Below are 26,411 nucleotides of genomic sequence, written 5' to 3' on the forward strand. Positions count from 1 at the left end.
TCCACTCCGTGGTTATGGAAGGAAAGGGCTTTATCTGCAGTCTGTGGAGGTTAAAAATAGAAAACGTTATTTTGAAAAGCACTTTACAAGGGCAGGGATGGCCAAGAACAGCGACGCCCAGCAAGAGGCTGGCAACCCCCTGCGGTCTCCCAGCTCAGGAACAGACACAACCGAGCATTAGGTTATATAAACGGAGTCGCCAGGGCACTGCTTTTTCTTGCTGAGTTCAGCAGAGCTGAAACCCCAAGGAAACCCTTTGCATGGGGATTTGGCGGCAGCAACGCTACCCATGGGGCACATCGGGGCAGAAAGGAAGCAAGATTCTGACAGCATTGCTGCCATGGAAACTGCATCAATCACCTTTCCGAAGTACGTGTGCTCTTGCCAGTCAGAAGCCTCTCCTTGCTGCCTCTCCCAGTCCCCTCCCAGCCCATATCTTTTGTTGCTGAAAATGTATGAGAAAAACCTATTGTTACTCCTATGGTGAAACATCCCCACGCCTATGGGGACAACCAGCTGTTTCCAGCTGGTTAAATATCTGTTTAAAACAGGTTGTTGGGGTTTTTTGAAAACCTCTTGCTACCAAGCTGATCTACGTGGAAAATGGAGGTCATCCCAGGGATGCCATGCTGTTCAGTGCTTTCTACCTGCATAAAAGCAAACAAGCAAGGAGGATTTCTTTTAAGAGCTGTGCTAATGATTTATTTTATGCAACATCTGTGTAGCAATGGGAGCTCACTGCAAGACAAGACTGAATTAGTGCCCAGTGAGATTGTTTTAATGATGAAGCTCAACAGCCCTGTGTGATTAAAATGCAATCAGAAATCTACCACAAAACATACTAGCTAATATTGACACTGTACTGTAGGACAATAAAGCATTTAGAATAACAAATGTGACCAGGAATGTCATGACAAAATAATGGTATTTTCCATCTCAAGTGAAGATATCTGTGCAGTCGGGAACATAATCCTAACAAACTAGCCTAATAAAAGCTACAGTTGTACTAGTGATTTTAAAATCCATTTATGTCCGAATACACCCTGAATGGAATGGAAAAGAATCGTGCTGAGGACAGCCATTTGTAACATAGTTACCCTATTACATGGCAATGGTGAATTTAGATTTCAGGGCTATAAAAAGAAAGCTCGTTTCAATAGATTCCTACTAAGGCAACTTTTTCTGCTGGGACTTCTCTCGCTTTGTCCCTTTGCCATCACCCAAGCAAGGGTCACAAAACATTCAGAAAAAATATAGCATTATTTTTGCAGGTAGGTGGCTTGGGAGACAAATAGGAGCATTAGGGAAGGCAGAGAATAGAGAAGCATCTTCTCAGCATGCAAGTAGACACATCTCTGGGGACTACTAATATTGGACAAAATATTGGTTACAAAAGAAACTGATCTACAACATTTGCCTGCCTCTGAGTTCATGAAAAGTTTGTGCAAGTGGAACAGTTCTATGTAACAGACTTATTTATGACCTTTTTCATAATGTGAACAGAATGTGAGATCAAGATGACTAAGCAATTTGTGACCAACATAACCCATGCTAACAGCATGGCTGGTACCTACCTCAGGTAAAAGGTATCTGAGTCATTTGCCACTAAGGGAGGAAGAGGGGGAGGTGCCACATTGTGTTAATGTGGGTTACCACAAATTTTTGTGGTACTTTTTTGAATTTTGAGCTGGGCTGCTTGTAATTAGTCCAGTAAGTCACATGGTATGAGTCCTGGCTCCCTGATCGGCTGAGGGTGGATAGAAGCTATTTAAAACTCGTTCAGTTGGAGCAGCTGTATTTTGCATATTCTCTCCTGATGCTGTGTTGGGGAAAGAGTCCCAGCATTTGAGGTGGAGCTATAGCTCTGTCCAGTGGCCTCCCAAAGACACTAAACTGCAAGGGGGAGATGAGTCGCATGCCCAGCCCTGGCGTATATTACATTGGTAGACGTGCAGGTGAATGAACCGGTGATGGTGTGACTGATCTGGTTAGGTTCTGTGATGTTGTCGCTGGTGTAGATGTGTGGGCAGAGTTGGCATCGAGGTTTGTTGCATGGATTGGTTCTTGAGTTAGAGTTACTATGATGCGGTGTGTAGTTGCTGGTGAGAATATGCTTCAGGTTGGCGGGTTGTCTGTGGGCGAGGACTGGCCTGCCTCCCAAGGCCTGTGAAAGTGAGGGATCGTTGTCCAGGATGGGTTGTAGATCACCGATGATGTGTTGGAGAGGTTTTAGCTCAGGACTGTATGTGATGGCCAGTGGAATTCTGTTGGTTTCTTTCTTGGGCTTGTCTCGCAGCAGGAGGCTTCTGGGTACACGTCTGGCTCTGATGATCTGTTTCCTTATTTCCTCATGTGGGTATCGTAGTTTTGAGAATGCTTGGTGAAGATCTTGTAGGTGTTGGTCTCTGTCTGAGGGGCTGGAGCAAATGTGGTTGTACCTCAGCGCTTGGCTGTAGACAATGGATCGTGTGGTGTGTCCGGGATGGAAGCTGGAGGCATGAAGGTAGGCATAGCGGCCGGTAGGTTTTCAGTATAGGGTGCCTGTCACTTATTTGCACTGCAGTGTCTAGTAAGTGGACCTCCCGTATAGATTGGTCCAGGCTGAGGTTGATGGTGGGGTGGACACTGTTGAAATCGTGGTGGAATTCTTCCAGGGTTTCCTTCCCAGGGGTCCAGATGATGATGAAGAGGTCATCAATGTAGCGTAGGTAGAGAAGGGGCGTGAGTGGATGAGAGCTGAGGAAGCGTTGTTCCAGGTCAGCCATAAAAATGTTGGCATATTGTGGGGCCATGCGGGTGCCCATAGCGGTGCCAGTGGTCTGGAGGTATATATAGTTGCCAAATTTGAAATAATTGCGTGTGAGGATAAAGTCACTGAGCTCAGCAACCAGTTGTGCTATGGCATCATCAGGGATACTGTTCCTGACAGCTTGTATTCCATCTGTGTGTGGGATGTTTGTGTAGAAAGCCTCTATATTCATGGGGGCTAGGATGGTGTCTTCTGGAAGATCACCAATGCATCGTAGTTTTCTCAGGGTTAGGGTCACGGAGATAGCTGGGAGTGCTGGTGGCACAGAGTCCGAGTAGAGAGTCCACATATCCGGACAGTCCTTCAGTGAGCGTGCCAATGCCAGAGATGATGGGGTGTCCAGGATTTCCGGGTTTGTGGATCTTGGGTAGTAGATAGAATAACCCCAGTCGGGGCTCTAAGGGTACGTTGATTTGTCCCTGTGTTAGTGTAGGGAGTGTCCTGAGTAGATGGTGCAATTTCTTAGTATATTCCTCAGTGGGATCTGAGGAAAGTGGCCTCATGTTATGATTCATGAAGTGTAATTATTTTTAGAGACTCTTAAAGGTTTGCAAAATAATTAGTTTCCATCTGAATGGCACTCCATAACCCAAGTTCAGTGCGCCAAGCAGCAATTCATTGCCACATTTCAAACCAGTGGTGAAGAAAGCAGGGGTCAATGGAAGAATTCCAAAAGGGGATGAAAAACTAAAAACAATCCAGAATAAATCAGCCAACTTTTAAATTACAATCAATGGGTTAGCTGAATGAGTTTTGAGTAATGGAGCATAAACCAACTGGTTCCCACATTCTAAATTCCTGGCACATGAGGAGAGGTGAGAATTTAAATGTATCAGATTGGAAAAAAAAGTTTACCAAGGGAAGGCCACACAGGGGATTCTCCTATCCAAGGTAATAAAGTTTCTCTGATTCAAGATACTGGAAGACAGAGGAGCCCATATTTCACTGCTTTGTAAATTATGAACAACACAGGGGACTAAAATGAACACTGTACTTCGTAAAGCAACAGAAATGAGAGAGACTTAATAATTCTGATGGGAATTCTCAATTTCACGTGCCTAAAACTTAGAAGATCTTAATGTAATAACACGTTACATGTTCTCATGGTGAGGGATTGAGAAGAACTCGCCTTACAACTTCCACTGGCAGGAGGAGGAGAAGTGGGGATGGTACCATAATCAGTCAGTCATTTATTCACAACACTGCAGTCAAAACTAATGATTGAAAGGAGTCAGAAAAGGGCACACAAAACACTTGAATCAACTTGTAAGATTTTAAAGAAATAAAATGAAAGTGGCATAAGTGCTAGAGCAGCAGCTAATCTTATTCACAAACCCATAATCAAGATAAAACCGTTAGTGAAGTTTCTCTCTCTTTCACCGCACACAAACACAGTGTCACCATTTAGTCAGAGAAATTATCATTTTTGTAATACACTAGCTTAGAATCATTACCCTGACACTACCAGGAAGTCTAAATATAGTTGCTTATGGACAACACAAAAGATTTATTAGCCAGTTTCAACACTCACCTTCTGAAATAAAAAATCTGTTTATTAGTATCGGACTAGATAGAAAGCAACTGATCATTGTGATATATACGGAGAAGAAATTCATCTGCTAGCAAGTTCATCCAACATCTCATCCACCAATATCCATAAACTTTCAGGGTAAATGCACATGCACAAATTCAAACTAGTTTTCAAATACACACAGCGTTTTCACAAACAGCTTCTTGCAGCAGCACAGACTTGTTAACAGGACATTACAGATTTGTTCCATTCCTAAATAGCTTTAGTTTCAGGACCTAGGTTACGTACCTTCATCCTACTCCATAGGCAACTTTTGCAATTAAATTGCAGTTAAGAACAAAATAATCACAGGGATGGACTGGACCTCAGGAGGCAAGCTAGGTTATTCCCCTATGCTGAGCAGGATTAAGTACCCCTAAAATTATTCCCACCAGGTGTTTGTCTAACCTGTTTTTTAAAACTTCCAATGACAGAGACCACCCTGGAAGCCTATTCCAGAGTTTAACTACCCTTATCACTGGAAAGTTGTTTCTACTATCTAACCTAAATCTCCCTTGCTTCAGATTAAGCCCATTACTTCTTGTCCTACCTCCCGTGGATATGGAAAACAATAGATCACCATCCTCTTTATAAGCAGCACATAACATATTTGAAGACTTATCAGTTCCACTTCAGTTGTCTTTTCTCAAGACTAAACATACCCAGGGTTTTGTGGGTTTTTTTACCTTTTCCTCACAAGTCAGGTTTCCAAAACCTTTTATTATTTTTATTTCTCTCCTCTGGACTCTCTCCACTTTGTTTATAATCTTTCTTAAAGCGTGGTGCCCAGAACAGAGCACGGTACTCCAGCTCAGGTCTCAGACCACTGCTGAATAGAACAGCACAATTACCTGCTGTGTCTTACATACGACACTCCTGTTAATACATCCACAATATTAGACTTCTTTTGCAACAGCATCACGTTGTTAATTCGTATTCAATTTGTGATCCACTATAACCACCAAATCCTTTTCAGCAGTACTGCCGCCTAGCCATTTATTTCCCATTTTGTATTTGAGAATTTGATTTTTCCTTTCTTTGCACTTACCTTTATTGAATTTCATCCTGTTGACTTCAGACCACTTCTCCAATTTGTCATAGCCATTTAAAATTCTAATCCTTTCTGCCAAAATGCTTGCTACCCCTCCCATCTTGGTGTCATCCAGAAATTGTATAAGCACACTCTTCACTCCGTTATCCAAGTGATTAATGAAAATTTTGACTAGTACTGGACCCAGGACAGATCCCTGTGGACCCCACTATATACATCCTCTTAGTTTGACAGCAAGCCATTGATAACTACTGTACTCTGAATATGGTCTTTCAACCAGTTATGCACCCATCTTACAGCAATTTCATCTAGATCACATTTCTCTAGTTTGATTGAGACATATGTGGGAATGTGTCAAAATCAAGATATATCATGTCTACTGACTAGGCCAGTAACCCAGTCAAAGAGGGAAATTAGGTTTGTTTGGCATGATTTATTCTTGAATGGTAGAGATAAGTGAATAACAATTTTATCCATTAGTTCATGTATCAGTTCATGTGACCTGAACAAACCCTCTTTTGTCCAAACACTTCCAGTCTCCATAATGGGATGAACCAAACCCCCAGAGCTGGGCCCATCTCCAATATCTGAGTATCTAACAGCAACCTATATTATGCCATTATACACAGACACACATATACTAAAAGCTGATGGTTTAATAAAAATAAATTGTAATTTATAATTTAATTAGTATTAACCAGGTTTGACTGCACAGAAAAGCAAATCTAATAGACAGGATTTCCCTGCCGCTTGCCCAAGAGATGGACAGACTAAGGATTTAACCACTCCAGAACAATGTCACAAACTTTAAACCAACTCCAGAGGGCTTAAGCTAATCAATAGATTTCTTGAAAAGACTTGGTTATCTCACCAATCTGTTATCCCGACTACAGCTGCAGCCTTCACTGACAGAATGACTCTGGCTTTCTCCCCCCCTCTTTGTGTTCTCCCCTTTATTGTCTGCTCAGTTTATTTTCACTTTAACACCAGTAGAAATAAGGGCTCTAAAAGCAAAGCAAAGGCACCATGCTGCGCTCTATTTACTATTTTTTTTTTAAGTTTTGCACAGGAGAAATCAATACTTGCATTGTTTGTGGTATTCACTGCCAAAGAGGACACTGTGCAGAGGAGAAAATTAGCAGATAGAATTTTTGTCAACCTACTTTATAATGGTGAAGGATTTTAGCAACATCGTTTTTCTAACAATGGACTAGAAATGGGTATTTTGCTCAGGACCTGCCCCAGTTTAACAATCATGTTTTCCCATTAGCATTCTGCCATTCCCTTCTGACTCACATGGGCTCTCCTCAGTTCCAGCCATCAAAAGCTTATGTCCCCACCCCACCTGTCAGAAAGATGAGCCACATCCTTCAAGGAGGAAGAAACAGGAAAAAGCTACTCTTTAGACTTCTTTTCCCGTTATGGGAAGAGCACTCTGGACAATGCCACAAAAGACTTTTTCTATTAGATGGGACCATTTCTGAAAACACTGTGCACTGTCCCACACCATATTAACGGATTTCTCCACAAATAAGCAGCCTTAAGCCGGAAGTGTTTTCCTGCCAGAGAGTGTGGCAGGGAAAGGTCACAGGTGTTCAATGAGCACCAAGGCTAGGCAAACTCTGTCCTTGCATTTAAAAACGAACAGCCATTGGCGAAAAGCAGCTCACATTTTTAAGACACTAGATCCTTGCTTGAAAAATTGCATTATATCACCAGTTCTATTCCACATGGCAACCAAATGAGTTATCTCTGGGCAGAATAAATGAACATAAAGCCAGGCAGTCACCCCAAACCTGCTTCTCTTTTTTCAATACACTAACTTGTTTATAGGTTGTCTTGACCGGACACTGAAGAAAAGGTGCCAAAAGCTATGGCTATTCCCATTTAAACACATTCAGCTGTTTATTAGGCAGAGATTTGTGATTAAGGTCCTGTGGATGCCAATTTAGCTTTCTAGAGATATTGGCAAATAGGACAGCTCCTTCTCTAATTGACAGTTTCTTAAAGCCAACATGAACACTGGATCAACTAAACCCAATGATCACATTTATGACACATTTCTATAAGGCAGCGGTTCTCAACCAGGAGTCTGGGGCTCCTGGGGGGCCCGCGAGCAGGTTTCAGGGGTCCACCAAGCAGGACCAGTGTTAGAGTCGCTGGGGCCCAGGACAGAAAGCCGAAGCCCCACTGCATGGGGCTGAAGCAGAAGCCTGAGCAACTTAGCTTCATGGTGCCTGCTGTGGCATGGGGCCCCAGGCAATTGCCCTGCTTGCTACCCCCTAATGCTGGCCCTGGCTTTTATAGTATGTTGTGGGGGTGGCTCAAAATGAAAAAAGTTGCGAACCCCTGCTATAAGGGAATCGTGACCAGCGGTTTTTAAGGCTGTTCTTTAGCTTGCCCAATGAACCCTAGGGAAGTTGACTTTAAGATTCAGAAAACAGCACTGCCTCCCAACAGTCTGTTAACTACCGCTGTGTTCATTTGCTGCACGGCATGAACAGCTCTTACAGCAACTGTAGTTTCGTTTGCTCAAAGAGTCCTGCAGAAAACTCACTTTAATATGGCTTAAATAATCCATGAAACAGACTAATCTATAATTGTTGGTTTTTGAAAAAGCACTTCATTGTGTCACTCAAACCAAACGCATCTGATCATTAAAACTTGCATGATTTTTCAATCTTCAGAAGGAGATTCTGCCTCAGCTGAAAGGTGATTTCATCAGAGTCAATTATGCTCCAGGGCCCGGATCTGACCTGAGCTGTTAAACTGTTTTGAAACTGCAATTTTATTTTGCTGATCTTTCTGAACAATTCAAAATAGCAGCAATCTTGTTAGAACTGTCAGGACCCAGGAACTATTGGGTAAACTGGCTGTTTTGCAGGAAGCTTCTTGTAGGGGGAAAAAAAAGTCATAAATGTTAATTTGCTTTTCCTCCTCAAGTACACTTCAGTAAATGGTTTTTCCTGTCCCTCTTTTCCCAAGAGGTATCATCCATCAAAATGCTGATGGGATTAATCTTTTGACCTAATCTAGTATGTGATATAGAGTCAGACTAGCATTATCCATATAGATTAAATTTGGGTTCCTCAAAATTATCAAAGAAAACCTCTTGAACAGCATGTAATCTTAGCAGCCTAGCTGCATAGGCAAGGAGATTAGGGAGACAAGGTGGGTGAGATAATATCTTTTATTGGACAGAAGTTGGTCCAATAAAAGATATTACCTCACCCATCTTGTTTCTCTAATATCCTGGGACCAACACAGCTACAACACTGCACAGGCAACGAGACATAGTCGTGATTCCCAGCAGGAACATCCACAAAACACTGTCAGCAAAGTCCACGCCCAGCTTTTTTTTTTTTTTAAAAAAAATAGAATGTTTGCACAAGATGCATGTCTCTGTAGAAATCTTGTGTGTGTCCATTTTTCTCCGCCTGGCACCCACATTGCAACCACATTTAGCAGTAAATTAAAAGGGCTGAGGCCTGCCTTATGCATGTAAAGTTTGTTCTACTTTCCGTTTTTTACTTTGGCTTTCTCAATCCTCTAACAAGTAGTTATCAAGCCCATTTGTCCAAAAAGTAAAGTGCTCATTTAAGCACTTACAAAAAACAACGCCACCTAGAACATATTTCAGGCCCAGCCTAAAATTTTTATCCTTAAAAGGCCTCTCTGCTCTGCAACCAAACCCCTAGGCCCAGCCCGTAATCAGTAAGTGTATGAAGGCTCTTTGCATCTTCCAGGAGCGCTGAGTATCTTGCATGATTAGACCCAGCTCAAAACTGGTACTGAAGCACAAGTCTAACAAGATACAGCCACAGTTTCCTTCGCAAAGAGAGCCAACCTGTGTCTATATTAAACCAGTATATAGACTGAGGCCAATAGATCAGTTCATAAATAACTCAGTCTCATTCCCCATAAAATACTTGATTCCTAGTTAAAAATTTAAGTGTTTAACTATATATAACACCACCACCCTAATCTTATATGAAGCTTCGATAGCTCTCAAGGTGCTTCATAAAGGAGGTCAGTAGCAGTATCCCCGTTTTACAGACGGGGAAACTGGGGCACAGAGAGGAGATGTGACTTGCTCAAGGTCACCCAGCAGGTCAGTGGTGGAGCTGGCAATAGAATCATAAACTTTAAGGTCAGAAGGGACCATTATGTTTGTCTAGTCTGACCTCCTGCACAATGCAGGCCACAGAATCTCACCCACCCACTCCTGTAACAAACCCCTAACTTATGTCTGAGCTATTGAAGTCCTCAAATCATGGTTTAAAGACTACAAGGTGCAGAGAATCTTCCAGCAACTGACCCATGCCTGAGGTATCCCGAGTCCCAATTCAGTGCTCTATCCACTAGGCCACATAGCTCCCACACATTGCATGTAGAGTTTATACTGTGGATAGGGAGGCAAACATTTTCTTTCATTCATTTTCCTCACCTTATTTTCTTTATTTAAAAAAGGAAAAGGAAAAAGAGAAAAATGCTTGTGTGTATTAATTTTTTTCCCATTTAGACCCACTTAGATCTTGATAGTCACATCTCATTTAGGTGAATGGTGTTCACAGAAGAGAGTTTTCTGCAGGGCAGAGTTAACAGGGCAGCACTGCATCAGTTTGTATGGCAAAGGCTGTATCTTTGCAATGGAAAAACATTTTTATTTTAAATGAAAGCTTGAGATTTGCAAAAAATTGCAGTATGCAGCAAAAATCACAGGAGATCCCCAAATTATCCCCTAAATTACCACTGAAAACAGTACTACGCACCAAATGTTTGTGAAGAGATTTCACTTCTCCCAACAGCTGAAACACACACAACACCAAAAAAAGCCAGAGCACAATCCATCAAAATCTGTCTGGACCTCCAGTCTCTGGATGCTCTGAAAAGCTACAGGGGCTGCTGACTGTAGCAGGGGAAATTACCATTACCATTATCAGGGGATATCAAGGTCAACCAGCCGTGGATGACATAAAACCCCCAAAAGACCTAAACTAATGCGAACTAGTGGGGAACTATAAAGCTGCCATTGAAAAGCGGATTGTGAGGAAAGTGGAGAAGAGAAGAGGAGAGCTCTTGTAAATAACCTCTTATGTCTTCTTCTCTACACAACACCCTATGCTCGTGTCTATTGTGGAGAAAGTGCAAAATTGTGTTTTGTGAGCCGATCCCATGTTTTGTCCCTGGATAGAGGCACTTTCACCCAACCCTAGGCTTAATCTGCCCCCATTATCTCCCGTGGCCAGTTTAATCAATAGAAATCTACATTAAAACAGCCATACTGGGTCATACGAAAGGTCCATCTAGCCCAGTATTCTGTCTTCCAGCAGTGCCCAATGCGAGGTGCCCCAGTGGGAATGAACAGAACAGGTAATCATCAAGTGATCCATCCCCTGTCTTCCATTCCCAGCTTCTGGCAAACAGAGGTTAGGGGCTGGGAATGAGCAACAGGGAATGGATTCCCTGTTGTGTTCGTTCCGTTTGGGGCATTGGCCACTGTCAGAAAACAGGACACTGGGCTAGACGGACCTTTTGTCTGACCCAGTATGGCCGTTCTTATGTAGGTTTCTATTGATTAAACTGGCCACAGGAGATAATGGGGGCAGATTAGGTTTAGGGTTGGGTGAAAGCACCTCCATCCAGGGAAAAAACATGGGATCCACTCACAAAACGAGTAGTCAAGTATTGTACATGGGAAGAGAAGCAGCACATGACATGCAACTATTATTTCAACTGAGTACGCAATCAAGGTATAAGCACTGTATGCTGCTCATTTTGCAAGTCCTTTTAAAAGTCCCAACCTCCCATTTTCCTTATTTTCAAGAGCACATACCCAGATTAGTGCATTACCTTTTGCTGCTTCAGACCGTTTGGGCAAATCAAGTGTATCAAAGTTCCTGTCCAGATCTCCATTTTTCTTTCCTGTACATAAAATAGGACAATAAATGACAAAGGGTTTCAGTGTATGGATAGAACAGTTACTGTACTGTGCATCTACAGTATGAGAGGTGGTAACAGTACCAGAACAAACAATAAAATCTTCATTTGTATATATTCAGCCTTCAATCCACATGCGTAGCCATTGTGTCTGTATGAGCAATTTAGGTACAAAACTGCACACCTCCTGGCTTGATTTACAAAGATTCTGACTATCTGCAGTTCCCTTCAATTCAGTGAGTCTTGTGGGTGGCTCAACTCCTCTGAAATTCAGGCCACTTAGCTTCATTGTCAAGTTATTTTCCTCACTCATAAATCCAGTGTATTGTGCCCTTATAAACAATGTAGACAAAAATTCTTGCCTCATGTCTTCCAGCTGCATGAGGCTCTCTCTCTGTTTTTTAGTAGAAGATACATCTTGACTACTAGATTCACTGTGAACAGCTATACATTGGAACAAGGATGAGGTTCAGAGAGAAACAGAATGGGCCCCCTTTTTAGTGCTATTTGCTTAAATGGTTCTGCAGGAAGGCCTGGATTTAATATATCGCAAAGAGGACAGCAAATAACCTCAAACTGCCCTTCAGTTAACACAGTGTAATTTTAGCTGCTTATTAGAAACCAAGGGAAATGATTTTGTGCTTTAAACACTTGGCTAAGGGATGTGGACAGATTCGTACCATTACATTAACTTTAATTTAAAGGAAGTTTAATTTAGCAGAAAGTAGCACGCTGGACATTTTGACAAAACCCATGTAAAAATGGGCTTGCTGGTGCATGCATGAATTCAGGCTTTGAATTAGGGGCTCTGAAAACAGAACCTAAGAATGGCCATACTGGATCAGACCAATGGTCCATATAGCCCAGTATCCTGTCTTCCAACTGTGGCCAATGACAAGTGCTTCAGAGGAAATAAACAGAACAGGAAAATTATCAAGTGATCCATCCCCCAGCATCCAGTCCCAGCATCTGGCAATCAGAGGCTTAGGACACCCAGACTATAGCCATTGATGGACCTACCCTCCATGAATTTACCAAATTCTTTTTTGAACCCAGCTGCAGTTTTGGCCTTCACAACATCCCCTGGCCACGAGTTCCACAGGTTTGCTGTATGCTGTGTGAAGCAGTACTTCCTTGTGTTTATTTTAAACCTGTTGCCTATGAATTTCATTGGGTGACTCCTCATTCTTGTGTTATGTTAAGGGGAAAATAGCATTTCCTTATTCACTTTCTCTGCACCCGTCATGATTTTATAGACCACTATCGCTTCCCCCCTTAGTCGTCTCTTTTCCAAGCTGAATAGTTCCAGTCTTTTTAATATGAAAGCTGTTTCATCCCCCTAATCATTTTTGTTGCCCGTCTCTGTACTTTTTCCAATTCTAATGTATCTTTTTTGAGATGGGATGATCAGAACTGCACACAGTAGTCAAGGTGTGGATATACCAAGGATTTATACACAGTAGAACCTCAGAGTTGCGAACTGACTGGTCAACTACACCCCTCATTTGGAACCAGAATTATGCAATCAGACAGCAGCAGAGACACACACATACACACACGCAAACAAAGCAAGCAAATACAGTGCAGTACTATGTAAAACCAAACTGTTTAAAAAAATCAAGAGAAAGTTTAAAAAAAGATTTGACAAGGTAAGGAAACAGTTTCTGTGCTTGTCTCATTTAAATTAAGATGGTTAAAAGGTTTCTTCTGCATACTAAAGTTTCCAAGCTGTATTAAGTCAACGTTCAGTTGTAAACTTTTGAAAGACCAACCGTAACATTTTGGTCAGAGTTACAAACCACCTCCATTCCTGAGGTGTTTGTAAATCTTAGGTTCCACTGTAGGGTATTATAATATTTGTCTTATTATCTATCCCTTTCATAATGGTTCCTAACATTGCTAGTTTTTGTTTTTTTTTGGCTGCTGCTGCACATTGAGCAGATGTTTTCAGAGAACTATCCACAATGACTCCAAGATCTCTTTCTTGAGTGGTAACAGCTAATTTAGACCCCATCATTCTGTATGTATAGTTGCAATTATGTTTTCCACTGTGCATTACTTTGCATTTATCAGCATTGAATTTCATGTGCCATTTTGTTGCCCAATCATCCAGTTTTGTTAGATCTCTTTGTAACTCTTCACAGTTTGTTTTGGGCTTAACTATCTTGAGTACTTCTGTATCATTTGCACATCTTGCCACCTCACTGTTTACCCCTTTTTCCAGACAATTTATGAATATGTTGACCACCACTGGTCCCAGTATAGATCCCTGGTGGACACAGCTATTTGCCTCTTTCCATTCTGAAAACTGACCATCTATTCCTTTTGTTTCCTGTCTTTTAATCAGTTACTGATCCATGAGAAGACCGTCCCTCTTATCCCATGACTGCTTACTTTGCTTAAGAGCCTTTGCTGAGGGACCTTGTCAAAGGCTTTCAGAAAGTCCTAGTAAACTATCTACTGGATCAGCCTTGTCCACGTTTGTAGACTCCTCAAAAGAATTCTAATAGATTGAAGTGGCAGGATTTCCCTTTACAAAAGCCATGCTGACTCTTCCCCAACACATTGCATTCTTCTGTGTGTCTGATAATTCTGTTCTTTACTATAGTTTCAACCATTTTACCTGGTTCAGATGTTGGGCTTACTAGTGGCCTGCAGTAGCCAGGGTCGCCTCTGGAGCCTTTTTAAAAAATTGGCATCACATTAGCTAACCTCTAGTCATCTGGTACAGAAGCTGATTTAAACAATAGGCTATGTACCACTGTTAATAGTTCTGCAGTTTCATACCTGAGTTCCTTCAGAACCCTTGGGTGAATTCCATCTGATCCTGGTGACTTAGTACTGTTTAATTCAGGGGTGGGCAAACTTTCTGGCCTGAGGGACACATCTGAGTGGGGAAATTGCATGCAGGGCCATGAATGTAGGCCTGGGGCAGGGGTTGGGGTGTGGGCGGGAGTGTGGAGTGTGGGAGGGGTGCAGTGTACAGGAAGGGGCTCGGGCAGAGGAGGGGTGTGGAGTGTATGAGGGGGCTCAGGGAAGGGGACTGGGGTGCAGGAGGGGATGCGGAGTGTGGGATTTGGCTCAGGGCAGGGGTGCAGGGAGAAGTGTGGGAGGAGGCTCAGGGCAGGGAGTTGGGGTGTGGGGTGTAGGAGGGGTTTGGGGTGCAGGCTCCGGCCCAGCGCCTCTTACCTGGAGAGGCTCTGGAGTGGCAGCGGCATTCACCGGGGCCAGGGCCGGCTCCTTGCCTGCCTGCCCTGGCCCCGCGCCACTCCCGGAAGTGACTGGCACTATGTCCCTGCGGCCTCTGGGGAACCGCAGGCAATGGGAGCTTAGGGGAAGGTGATGGCAGCGCGTGTAGCCCTCCGCTCCCCCTCCCCCAGGGACTTGGTGCCGGCTGCTTCCGGGAGTGGCTGGGGGGCTGGCGGCGTGGCAATCCCACAGGCCATAGTTTGCCCACCCTCGTTTAATTTATCAATTTGTTCCAAAAATAACAAGTGGGGAGATAAGGTGGGGAAGGATGATTTAATTTTCACCATTTTCCCCCTACTAAGAGGGAGGAGGAAACAGTCTGCTCTGGGGCAACCACACCTTGATATTGTGTTGACTTCAGGGTTCCTTACTATCAGAAAAGCATTGACAGATTAGAGAGAGACTTTAAAGGAAGAGCAAAAGGCTGGAGGGCTTAATGAAGAATTACTACAATATTTACAGTTTAGCTCTGGTTAACAACTAAGTGTGGGGGCAATCGCATACTTTTCACATTGCACAATAATCAAGATGGGAAAGGAATTATTTAGGATGGTACAAAGGGGTTTAACTAGGAGCAATGGGATGAAGTTCAGAACACCCCCATTTAAGCAAGCTAGCAGTGCATCTACTGACTGCAGAATAATCTCCCACATGAAGGGTTGGAAGTTGCACCACTTGAGACATTTAAAAATATACAGGATAAAGCACTTGAAAATATAATGTAGTGAGCAATCTGGCTGTGTTGTAGGACTTGGTCATGAGATGGGAAAGACCTACGAGTCTGAAATGCAAGAAGCATCACTAGCTTGTCAATATTTTTCGCTCCAAAATAAACAAACTGCTCCCAAACCATTTACGGCTGGTTCCGCCTTCCCCTGGAGTAGTGGGAGCCCTTCAATTTACTTCAATGTAACTGGATCAGATTCTTAAAAAACCTTTACCAACGTGACAACTGCCAACCAAATTCATCTCAAGACTACAGTTTGCCCCTACACCAGTGCAATATGGCTACCCCTTCTGTTCTTTATCAGACACTGGAAACATGCATCTAAAGCTCTGTTGGTTTGAAAAGCATGTTTTCTTAGTTGTACCAGACCACAAAGTCCCGTTTTCTTGTTTGCCAAAAGTTCATACCACCACAGTTTGTTCCACTCCTTTTGAAAAATCCCTTTGCCAGAATGAGGGATGGGAATTCGTGATAGCCCTAAACTCTCACTCCAATTCTTGGGCCATGCAAAAAACTCAGTCATATGTTGCTTGGGGAGCTAGTGACACACAGAGGAAGACAAAATGTCAGGCATTATGATAGGATGCTACTTTTTATGGTGACAGTCAAACCTGGCTGTTCAGCTGAGAACCCTGCTCTGCTTGTCACTGCTCAGAGCTAAGAAAAATCCCAAGACAGAGGAAAAGTGGGATAGTGAAGGGAGGGTGGCTTAAAATTAGTGTTGGGAAAAGAAAAGCTCTAAATGAAGACAGAGGAACTTGCCTCCATTTTATCTATAGAATTTAGTTTGGGTAATTTTACTGCAGGCCATTAAGTTTTGTGTCCCTAGCACTGGCAAGTTTCAAACTCAGGGCAGTTCTACTCTGAAAATAAGCTTGTTAAAAGCGGCACCTTACTGAACAGATCTGTCCAAAGCCCTATCTATTTACTTTAAAATACGGTTTGGTTTTGTTATTGCTGTTAGCCCTGCCGAGTTAGCGCGGTAAGAAAATGAGCTAGATTCCTCTTCTTGTGCATCATCAACTAAATTGTTAATTAAATTCAAACAAGATAGTCTTGTGCATAATCTCTGAAGACCCAGTTTACGCAGGTGACACAAAGCCTATTTTAGGCTGCAGAGTGCAGCTGCCTGTTTATTAAGCAGTATTTCACATACAAAAAGCATTCTACCTGTCCTCTGTGATCCTCACTGACAGCCGTTCAATTTCTGGGCAAGGTATAGGTGCTGGCTTTCACCTATGAAGCCCTCAGTGGTTTGCCTCATGGTCACATGAGAAACAGCTTCTCTTTTCATGTGATAGGACAGCAGTTGTAACCAGCTGGCAGTTTAAAGGGAAAGCATTATTTTCTCAGTGAGGAGAGTCCTCAGTGAGTACTTTTCCCCGTTGGTCCACCAAGTGCCTGGGTTGGGAAACTGCAGATCATGTTACAAGACACCTAAATGTCCAGGGTTTTTCCTATGGGGAGGAGCGGATTAGGAAGGAGAAGTCTGTGATGTAGGGGAGGAGCCAAGAGAAGTCTGCGTGAGGATGGGAAGGTTCACAGAATTATGGCTTTTTTGAACCATTGAGTTGTATTGGTTTAAATTGGTTTCTACAGCACCCACATGAGAGGGCGGGCACTTGTAAAAATGGATTAAATTTACAAATTTTGAATATCCAATCATAATTTTATCATAATTACAAAATTGGGTGACATGAATCTCTTCCCTATCCGATGTCACACACAATTTACAATGCAAGATCGCCCTGTCCTACAAAAGTTCAGCCCTAAGCCCCTGACAAATTCAGCCACTCCTGCGGTGACAGTCATGGAGCACAGCGATGCTTAATGATTCCACTGGCAGATGACAACAAAAAGTTTTAAAGTGCAAAGTTTGTGCTTATGGATTTTTTTCCCTTCCTGCCCGACACGCAGAAGAAGAAAGATGATATTACCAGATCTGAAGCCCAGCTCAGAACCTCGCCAAAAGACAGGCAGCTGCTGAGAGGCCTGTTTTATGGGGCCGGGCTATCAGAGCTCACACAGTGTTCTGGTGTGGGAAAGTAGCCTGGCAAGAAAGTTGCTTGTGTAATACATGGTCTACATATAAAAATGTGAAATTAAAGCTTCTTCCTTCTCATAAGGACTTATCAAAAACATTACTCTGGCTCATGTACTGTCATCCTTACTGGGTCAAATGCTTTCTAAAAAGTTGGTAAGGCCTTCAGGATGTGACCCTGTGTTATTTACAACTAATATTTCAGTGTTCTTCCCACAACAGTCCTATGCTTCCCTCAAAAAGCCCAAAGGATATCCCATGTCCCCCTTCCATTTTACACCATACTTTCCTCAAGGACAAAATCCCCAACCATCATCTTTCTGGGTGAGAAGAACTGAAAGGGAAAGAGCCCTGTAAGGGCCAGTTAATAACATGCTGCTAATTCATCAGCTAGAAAAATGCCCAGTTAAGTGACATGAGGCATTTGCTCCTCCCAGAGGCGGAGTGCCACCTTAGCAACACTCCTGTTCCAGGGCCTGATTAGTGGGAAGCTAGAAAGCAGGGTCTCCCTAATGACATTGCAGACCACCACTGGCTTTTCACCCTAGCCTTCTTCAATCCACTGTGCCAGCAGCAATCATTCGTCATCACCTGAAACCTATCCCATTCCAGCAGCCACTATCAAATCAATGGCAATAAACAACAGCCCTTTTCATCTTCAAGCCACTGTACGAACTAATGAACCCTCAAAAGTAACAGGTGAGGGAGGTAAGCATTATCCTCATTCTGCAGAGGGGGAAACATGCGGTTAAATGATTTGCCTAGGATGACAAATGGAGCTAGTAAAGAGCTGGGATTAGAACAGGAATTTCTGGCACCCACTCCCACATTCGACCACTAGACTATGTCTCTCACTATCCTTGGTGAGCAAAATTTAGCCATATGCATTTACCTGATCCCTTAGCACATGCATATAGGGCCAAATTCCCAAGTGCAATTCCATGCATTTAGTGGGCTTAAACTTTAGATGAGTATGGCCCTGTATTCTTTACTGAGAGTGGCCCCTTCCAAATAGCACCAACAAGACTGGAAATAGCCCCTTCATCAGATGGACAGTTGGCATGCACCTAAGAGATCTTCAAGTGACAGCAGCAGAACCCCTGTATTGAACGTGTTGGGTCAGTGAGGCCACTGTGCCACCTCTAATCCTTGCATGTAAAAGGTGAAGGAAGGAGATTATGGCAATATTGGAAAGAGAGTACTGGAAGGACTCACCTTGATTGAACCACTCCTCTAATTACCAGAAAAGCAGTAAAGGAAAAACAAAAGTTTATAGGAAGGAAGAAGATACAAAGGAACAATCACAAAGAGGCAGAATTTCACAGCACAGAATCAATTTACAGGGCTGCTCTAACTCTCACTAATAAAAACACTTCCCACTTTCCCCCTCCCTCTTGTTCCTGCTGAAAGAGTGTTTTTTCCCCTGAAGGTTCTTTTTCTTTTTAGTTATTTCCAAAAACGCTGAAGGTAGTGGGGGGGAAAGGAGGCAGACTAGCCCTTGGCAGAGGTGTTTGAAATGCTATGATCAATGACCATGAAATAAAACAACAAAACATCACAAGATTAAAAAAAAAGACAAAAGAAATGACCTATTTTCAAGTGCTAGACCGAGAAGAGTAAGGAATTTTTAGTCTAGATTTTCATAGAAATTTAGAAGTAAGAGAAGGATTATTTTATTTATGTTTTAAAAAGCAGACTTACTAATGGGTTGGGTTTTTTTATACTAAGCCTGCCTGTCCCTCTCAACCCTTCTGATCTGCACATCAGCAGCTGGGAGCTCTGCATTGCTACTAGTCAATTCCATCCTAGAAAACAGCACGAATTTTTACAGCTGAGAGCTGCATGGGAAAAGTGCTAAAACATGCTTGGGAAAAATAATTGGGATTTTCTGCTGAACATTGTGAGCCAAAATTGAGAGGCCACCAAGTATCTGCATCTCTCACTCAAGTCAATGGCAGTTTGTCCTCAATGTCCCTCACACTTTTGGCCCCCATTTTCCCCAAAATACAACCCCAAAATTTTTGGCTGATAAATTCAGAAACCATATACAGACAGAGAACATATATAGGGCTCAGTCCTATGGGAAGTGGACAGACATCTGACATACAAGAGCAGAGCAGTCATTTAGAAGTCCTCAGACTCTTCACTCATCAAGATGAAAATCATTAGAGCTCAGCAGTCATGCGCTCTCTCTCTCTCTCTACACACGGAATATATTTCACACATCAGATTTATTTTTCACATGCTTCCACCCCATTGGCATTGCTCTCAAGTGGCAGGATAATATGGACCCACAAATGGAGAGAGCAGATGGCCCAAGTGCGCATAAGTTAATTGTTTGTAAAGAAAATCATATTACCTTTTCTCATATACACAGTATAAGTTCTGGCCAAGCAAGTGATGTTTTCTGCCTCCTCAAAGAGTTTTTCAAATTGCTAAAGACCTATTTTTTTTTATTTAAAATTACATTAGGTCAAGCTGAAGACAGACTGTAGTTACTGATGTACATACTATAATAACTACTGTAGTACACTGAAGTAGAGCAACTTGACACCAGCTATTTAAGTTCAGTATATGTGGGGGGACTAAATTTTTAAACCTAGGACCACAGGTTTGGGCCCTCAAATATGTGGACTCAAATTAGATCAATTCCATACCTGGCCAATTATCAACATAAAAAAACCCCAAACAGTATTTGGCTACCTATAGTAATCTGAGTACACACAAACAAAGAACTGGGTGCCCAACTTGGAAACTTTAGCAATTTAGTCTGGAAGTTGAATTTCCTAAACTAATGAGAAAATATATAAGTTGAGTGTCAGTATTTGAAAGGAAGATAAAAAGGAGGTTTACTGAGACTTTATTAATCCCCTCTTGAGATGCAACATATTTGTGACACTTGTGCCCAACAGGGAGAGAACAGGTCTAAAGTGATTGACAATTAAAAGCTACCAGAATCACATTTGCAATTTAAATGAATGTAAGAGTGACGGCGTTGTGCTTTTTAAAAAAAAATGTGATAGATTAAAAAATATGAAACAGGCAGAGACGGGACAACAATGCATGGAAATTAGTGTGTACTTGGCTTGTTTCCAGATAAATCAGCAAATGCTGTGGAGCAAGATGGATGGAACTAATGTGAAACTTTCAGGGGATTTGATGCATGAGGCAACAATGGCACATGATGAGACGCCAAACACATCAGCCTTCGCCAGCAGTGGACATGAGGGGGCTGGTCATACTTCAGTGCACATAACCACTATGGTTAAATGGATGTTACACATACATATCAATGAGAGAATAGTTCCTAAAATATTTAGTAATAATGAACAGGGAAGATCAACACATGCCCCAATCCTGCGCAAACAGACTCAGAGTCCGAAAACATGCAACTGTATAACTCTACTCATGTGAATAGTCCCGTTGGCACCAATGAAGTTACTTATGTTAGTAAAATTACACAAGCTTGCTTGCAGGAGCACGGGTATACACAGCAATACATCGATGTGACTCCAAGAATCACTCCTGATTATGAGACCACTATGACACAAACCTTTAGCTTTCTTTCCTCCAAAGCAGCCAGCGTCATCTTTTTTCTTCTTCTGAGAGCCTCCTGTGCTGGTAGGTTGATTTGCATCCAGCTCTTGGTACTTGTCGGCTCCTGGGACCTCTTTGTGGACGTGATATGAAAGGTTTCGCATAATGCACACACAGTTCTCCACAGACTGTTAGAAGAGATTTAAATTGGAAGAAAAAACGAACACACCCTCATATTTGCAAAGTTTTATGTTACATGAGGGAAGAATGAAGTTTTCTAAGTGGATTTGATCAAATAAGCCTTAATTTAAGGTTCTATTAAGCCAATGTTTTAAATTTAACACTCTTCATAAATAGCACCTATGCAAGATGCAGGTTCTCTGATCAAAGATACCACCAGATCTTGTTTAAAGAATATAGATTTACCAGAAGTTCAAATTGACTATAAAAGATGTACTGGGCAGTTACTATATCATCAAACATTTTCCTTTTCCGATACACCCTTCCCCCCTACATCAAGAGACCCATTTAACTGAACTTTCTCTGGCCCAAACTTCGGGCTTGCATTGAAATCAATAGGAGTACAAGCAGACCTTGTAGTAATAGTTAACCCTTAACAGTTCTCTGTAGGCTGCAAAGGAAAACATCAGGTGGTTTCAAAATCAACTTACAAAATGGTCTGTGATTAAGTGACAAAGCTTTCGAATGCAGTTTGCTTCTGCAGGTCTCATACAGACAGAGACTCATTAGTTTGAAAAAAATATAAAGCTAAGACATTTTATATAACCAACAAAGCATTCAGAGTAATAAAGTTCTACCACATTCCCTGACTTCTCAAGTACATGAAGGCTTTTGGCCTTCTGCCTCATAAGTTACTTACATGTTATGGGATGTGGTAAAACCATATGGGCCAAGTTGTACCCTTAGAGAGCAATCAACACTTGCTGACTTCAGTGGGAGCAGCATGAGAACAGAATTTAGCCTCGAAACAATATGTACAATATTGTCTCAACAAGACCAAGTTCCCTTGGGTAGGGACTGTCTCCTTAGTTATATTTTATACAGAGCCCATCATAATGGGGCCCCAATTCTGACTTAGGGCATTAACATAAAATAACTGAGGAATAATTATAATAATAAAATGCCATTGCATTTACTGTAGCATTATCTTTCCACTTGCTTCCCCCACCTCTAATATTCCTTACTCATATCAGACAAGCTAACAATGGTATCACTCGGATGACCCAATTTATGAAACTAGATTATCCTTCCAGAATATCCTTAGACAAATGCAGACCTATTTTGCATGAGCAAATAAAACTCAGCTTCTAGTGAAGTCAGAGCTCAACCCCTCAACAAATGCAAACACTCATCCAAATTGTAATACACAAGATCACCTTGTTATCTGTATCCTTCTTGCCTACTGCAGACTGTAGAGCATGAAGGAGAGCGTCCACTAAGCCATCACACTCTCTTAGTCTTCTGCGAGCTTCTGCGCCATCTGAACTTACATTCCTGACAAAGAACAAATGCAAAAGAAACATTTAGCACCGTAACCTTTACAATAAAGGTCAAATCTACGCTGCTTTGTGTTATATTTTTGAAGAACCCAGCACATGTGGATCAACCCTGGGAGTTTTCTGGTAATGAAAAGCAGATCAGCTGGAGAAAGTCTGACAAACCATGGGATATTCTTTGCCTAGTGTCTGAAAAGCATGGACCACAAACCTGCAAATTAACAACTCTGAATGAAAACTGGATTAGATGGTTATAGGAAGTTTGATCTGCTCATTCTTCTGGGCTTCCATTGCAGCTCAAACCTCATGTGTCACAGCTACATGCACAATACTTATCCCAGTTATTACACAGAACAGGCCAAACCCTTAATCCCTTCTCAGCTAAATTCATTTGAAGTAAGAGCACTACCTTTCAGGGCCTACAAGCTGGAAGTGTTTCTTCTGTGAGTTTTATCATCTTAAATCAGACAGATCATTTGTAGAGGTTTTTCTGAGGAGTTTGCAAAGTTACAATCATCCCCAAACCAAAGACTCCAGAGTAGCAGCATATTTCCAATGAATCCACAGGAATTAAAAAATAAGCAGACAAGTCTCTTCACATACAACATGTTTTTAGTTTCATGAGACAACAGATATTAAGATTAAACAGAAATACAAAGGGCTAAGGTTTATTTAATCAGACTCTATACATTTTCACTTTCGTTGGCACTAAGTTGCACCAACAGAAGCAAGAGTCTACCTGTAAAAATTTTAAAAAAGGCATTTTTCACTACATGATCTCTGATTAGTCAAAAGCACGTGATAAAGCTGAAAACTGCACAATTACGGAGCTGATGGTTTCTCGTGCATACAAACAAGAAGTTGCTTCCAATACCAGGACTTTTTTTGTCTCAACCCTTAATCATGCCAGTGTCAATGCAGAGGTGAAACTAGTGTGCAGAAACTTACACAGTTTTTTTGTTTACACAGAAACAAAGCAGTAGCCTGCACTGTCTGCAGTGCACTGGCCTTTCTCTGCTGCCTTCGAATAGAACTCAAACACTGAAGTCCTCCCACTTCTCATTAGTGGGAGGTTAGTGGGTTATACATTGTTGTAATAAGCCATAAATCCAGTGTTTTTACTAAGACCATGATTTTTAGTGTCCAACAATAATGTGAATTTAAACTCCCAGGCTCGTCATTTGAAAGTGTTGTGCAGATTTCCTTGTAGGATGAGGACCGATAGGTCATATATAGAGTGATCACTTTGTGGGGAAAAAAAAGTGTTCACACACAGGTGACACGGTGTTGTCGTCTTTTATCATTTTCCTGTGAGAGTCCATTCAAGAGCATAGCGATTGTCTGGTTTCACCCACATAGTTGTTATTGGAGCATTTATTGCACTGGCTAAGGTACAGCACATGTTGTGATAGGCATATGTAGGACCCATGAATCTTGAGACGTGTATTGTGCGGTGTATTGATCATTGTAGCAGAGGAGATATACGTTTGCAGGTTTTGCATCTCTTGGTCTGGTAGGGTCTGGTGCCACTTTGACTTCGTGTGTCCTGGTCTGTGGGGAGCTTGCTTCTGACGATGAGCTTGGAGCAGCTGGGGGGGTAGTTTGTCTACTTCTACATGTAGTTCTTTATATTGGCTCAAATTTTACTCCATTCCTGTGGAATTATGCAGTAGAATGTCTCATACAGTAGGGTATCCAACTGGTCTTTCTGTCAAGTTTCTAGGCAGGGCGAACTTCGCACAACCTCCCTCGTAGCTCACTTTTCACTATCAGTCATTAATTTGGACTAGTCACAAGATGGCAAAACAGCTTTGTGGCCTATATAATTGATTTTGTTTCAGAGCTCTCTCTTCCACTGAGAAATCTCCAGTAAATTAATATCTTCCAAATCCACCACAGCCTGAAAGCGTTAAGAACTTAACTTATGCCCAAATAAATTTGTTAGTCTCTAAGGTGCCACAAGGACTCCTCGTTGTTTTTGCTGATACAGACTAACACGGCTACCACTCTGAAGAACCTAACTGGTACTCTTCTGCTGCCTCAGGCCTGCCCCCACCTCCACAAAACATTTTTAAGGTTTAGGTTTAAGAATAGATGCAAAGCACTTGCCATTGTTAAGATGGCCAGCAACCCTGGAATCCTGCAGCTTCAGAGGAGAAAGTTGGGTTATGAAATGGAGCAGATGTGACTGAGAATAAAGTTGCAACTTTTGCCTAGCTGTGATGCATAGTCTAGGGGAAGTAATGTTTCTGTCACAAACAAAAGAAAAAAAGCAAAATGACATACTGTTTGTTTCCCTTTACAGGCCCATCTGCCAGAACCTGAGAAGCAGAAAGAGGACAAGGGAGGACCTTCTGATGGAGATGCGTAGGGACGTTGGCAAAAGATTGGACCTCTGCTCTGAGCTACAGAGGAAGGCACGAGAGCAGGAATGGCAATTCCAGACTGCAGCTGAGAGGATGCTGGAGAGGGAGGAGATGGTGGCTGAACACATTGCCCATGAGACAGCAGGTCCACCAGTAGCAAAGTGAGGAGCACCAGCAGCAAATGGATATGTTCGAACACATGCTGGGTATTATGGCCAGCAAGTGGGTGAACAGCCAGCCCAGGTTCAGGCCCAGCTTCAGTCTTCTACCATCACCTCCCTGCCATGCTACCATGAGCTGCAGCTTCTGGCAGCATGATCATGCTACCCGATCATTCACTCAGTGCTTGTGATCATAGGTCAGAATCACAGGTCTGAACAGGGACATTGCACAGATGTGGTTGCCCCATCTTAAAAAAAAAAAAAAAAGATATACTGAAATTGGAAAAGGTTCAGAAAAGGACAGCAAAAATGCTGAGGGGTATGGAACGGTTCCGTATGAGCAGAGATTAATAAGACTGGGACTTTTCAGCTTGGAAAAGAGATGATTAAGGGGGGATATGATAGATGTCCATGAAATCATGACTGGTGTGGGGAAAGTAAATAAGGAAGTGTTATTTACTCCTTCCCAGGAGGCAAGAACTAGGGATCACCAAATGATAGGCAGCAGGTTTAAAACAAACAAAAGGAAGTATTTCTTCAAACACAACACAACACACAGTCAACCTGAGGAACTCTTTGCCAGAGGATGTTGTGAAGGCAATGACTATAACAGGCTGCAAAAACGAACTAGGTAAGTTCATGGAGAATAGGTCCATCAATGGCTATTAGCCAGAATGGGCAGGGATGGTGTCCCTAGCCTCTGTTTGCCAAAAGCTGGAAATGGGTGACAGGAGATGGCTCACTTGATGATTACCTGTTCTGTTCATTCCTTCTGGGGCATCTGGCATTGCCCACTGTCGGAAGACAGGATACTGGGCTAGATGGACCTTTGGTCTGACCCAGTATGGCTGTTCTATGTTCTGAACGTCTGCATTATGCGTGTCCACTCCCGCATCATGTCTGCAAACAGCTTGCGTGCTCGCCGCAGGAAAGCACGTCACCACCTTCTCAGGGTGACAAGCCACTGCTGAAAGGCTGCTTCACTGCATCTCGTACCCAATATGGTGCTTGTGTGTCCAAAACGACCATGCTATGAAGATCAGCATTTTGCAAAACTCATCGTTTAGAACTGGATTCATGGCTTCCCACCGGAGTGCAGACAAACACCATCAATGGATTTCAGAGTAGCAGCCGTGTTAGTCTGTATCCGCAAAAAGAAAAGGAGGACTTGTGGCACCTTAGAGACTAACCAATTTATTAGAGCATAAGCTTTCATGAGCTACAGCCTACTTCATTGGATGCAAATGTTTCCATCAATGGAAATGGTGCGCTGTAATAAATTGCTGGGCAAATACTACAATCTGTGTGCCCACAGCGGACAAACAAACATTCTTCTGAACTACACTACAGGTTGGGGAAGGAGCAGCTTGGAATGGTGCAAAGAACCAAGGGATATGCCCCCAGAAAGCAAGTGTCTCCGCTCAAGTCAGTATTGTGACAAGT

General features: G+C 42.4%; 1 protein-coding gene across 16 annotated transcripts in view; it reads right to left on the minus strand.

Annotated features, from left to right (window-relative positions):
• Positions 1-26,411, minus strand: part of ARVCF (ARVCF delta catenin family member) — a 543,783-nt gene that overhangs the window by 55,209 nt on the left and 462,163 nt on the right. For 15 of the 16 annotated variants that reach the window (XM_073313189.1, XM_073313188.1, XM_073313184.1 and 12 more), the window contains 4 exons: positions 22,322-22,439; positions 20,941-21,112; positions 18,603-18,620; positions 11,284-11,355 (listed from right to left, as the gene is read on the minus strand). In XM_073313189.1, coding sequence (XP_073169290.1) covers positions 11,284-11,355; positions 18,603-18,620; positions 20,941-21,112; positions 22,322-22,439 — 380 coding nt within the window. The remainder of the gene's footprint in view (positions 1-11,283; positions 11,356-18,602; positions 18,621-20,940; positions 21,113-22,321; positions 22,440-26,411) is intronic. The other variant, XM_073313192.1, reaches the window with a different exon arrangement.

The sequence above is a fragment of the Lepidochelys kempii genome, chromosome 15 (genome assembly GCF_965140265.1).
Source record: "Lepidochelys kempii isolate rLepKem1 chromosome 15, rLepKem1.hap2, whole genome shotgun sequence".
In the NCBI taxonomy this organism is placed as follows: Eukaryota; Metazoa; Chordata; order Testudines; family Cheloniidae; genus Lepidochelys; species Lepidochelys kempii.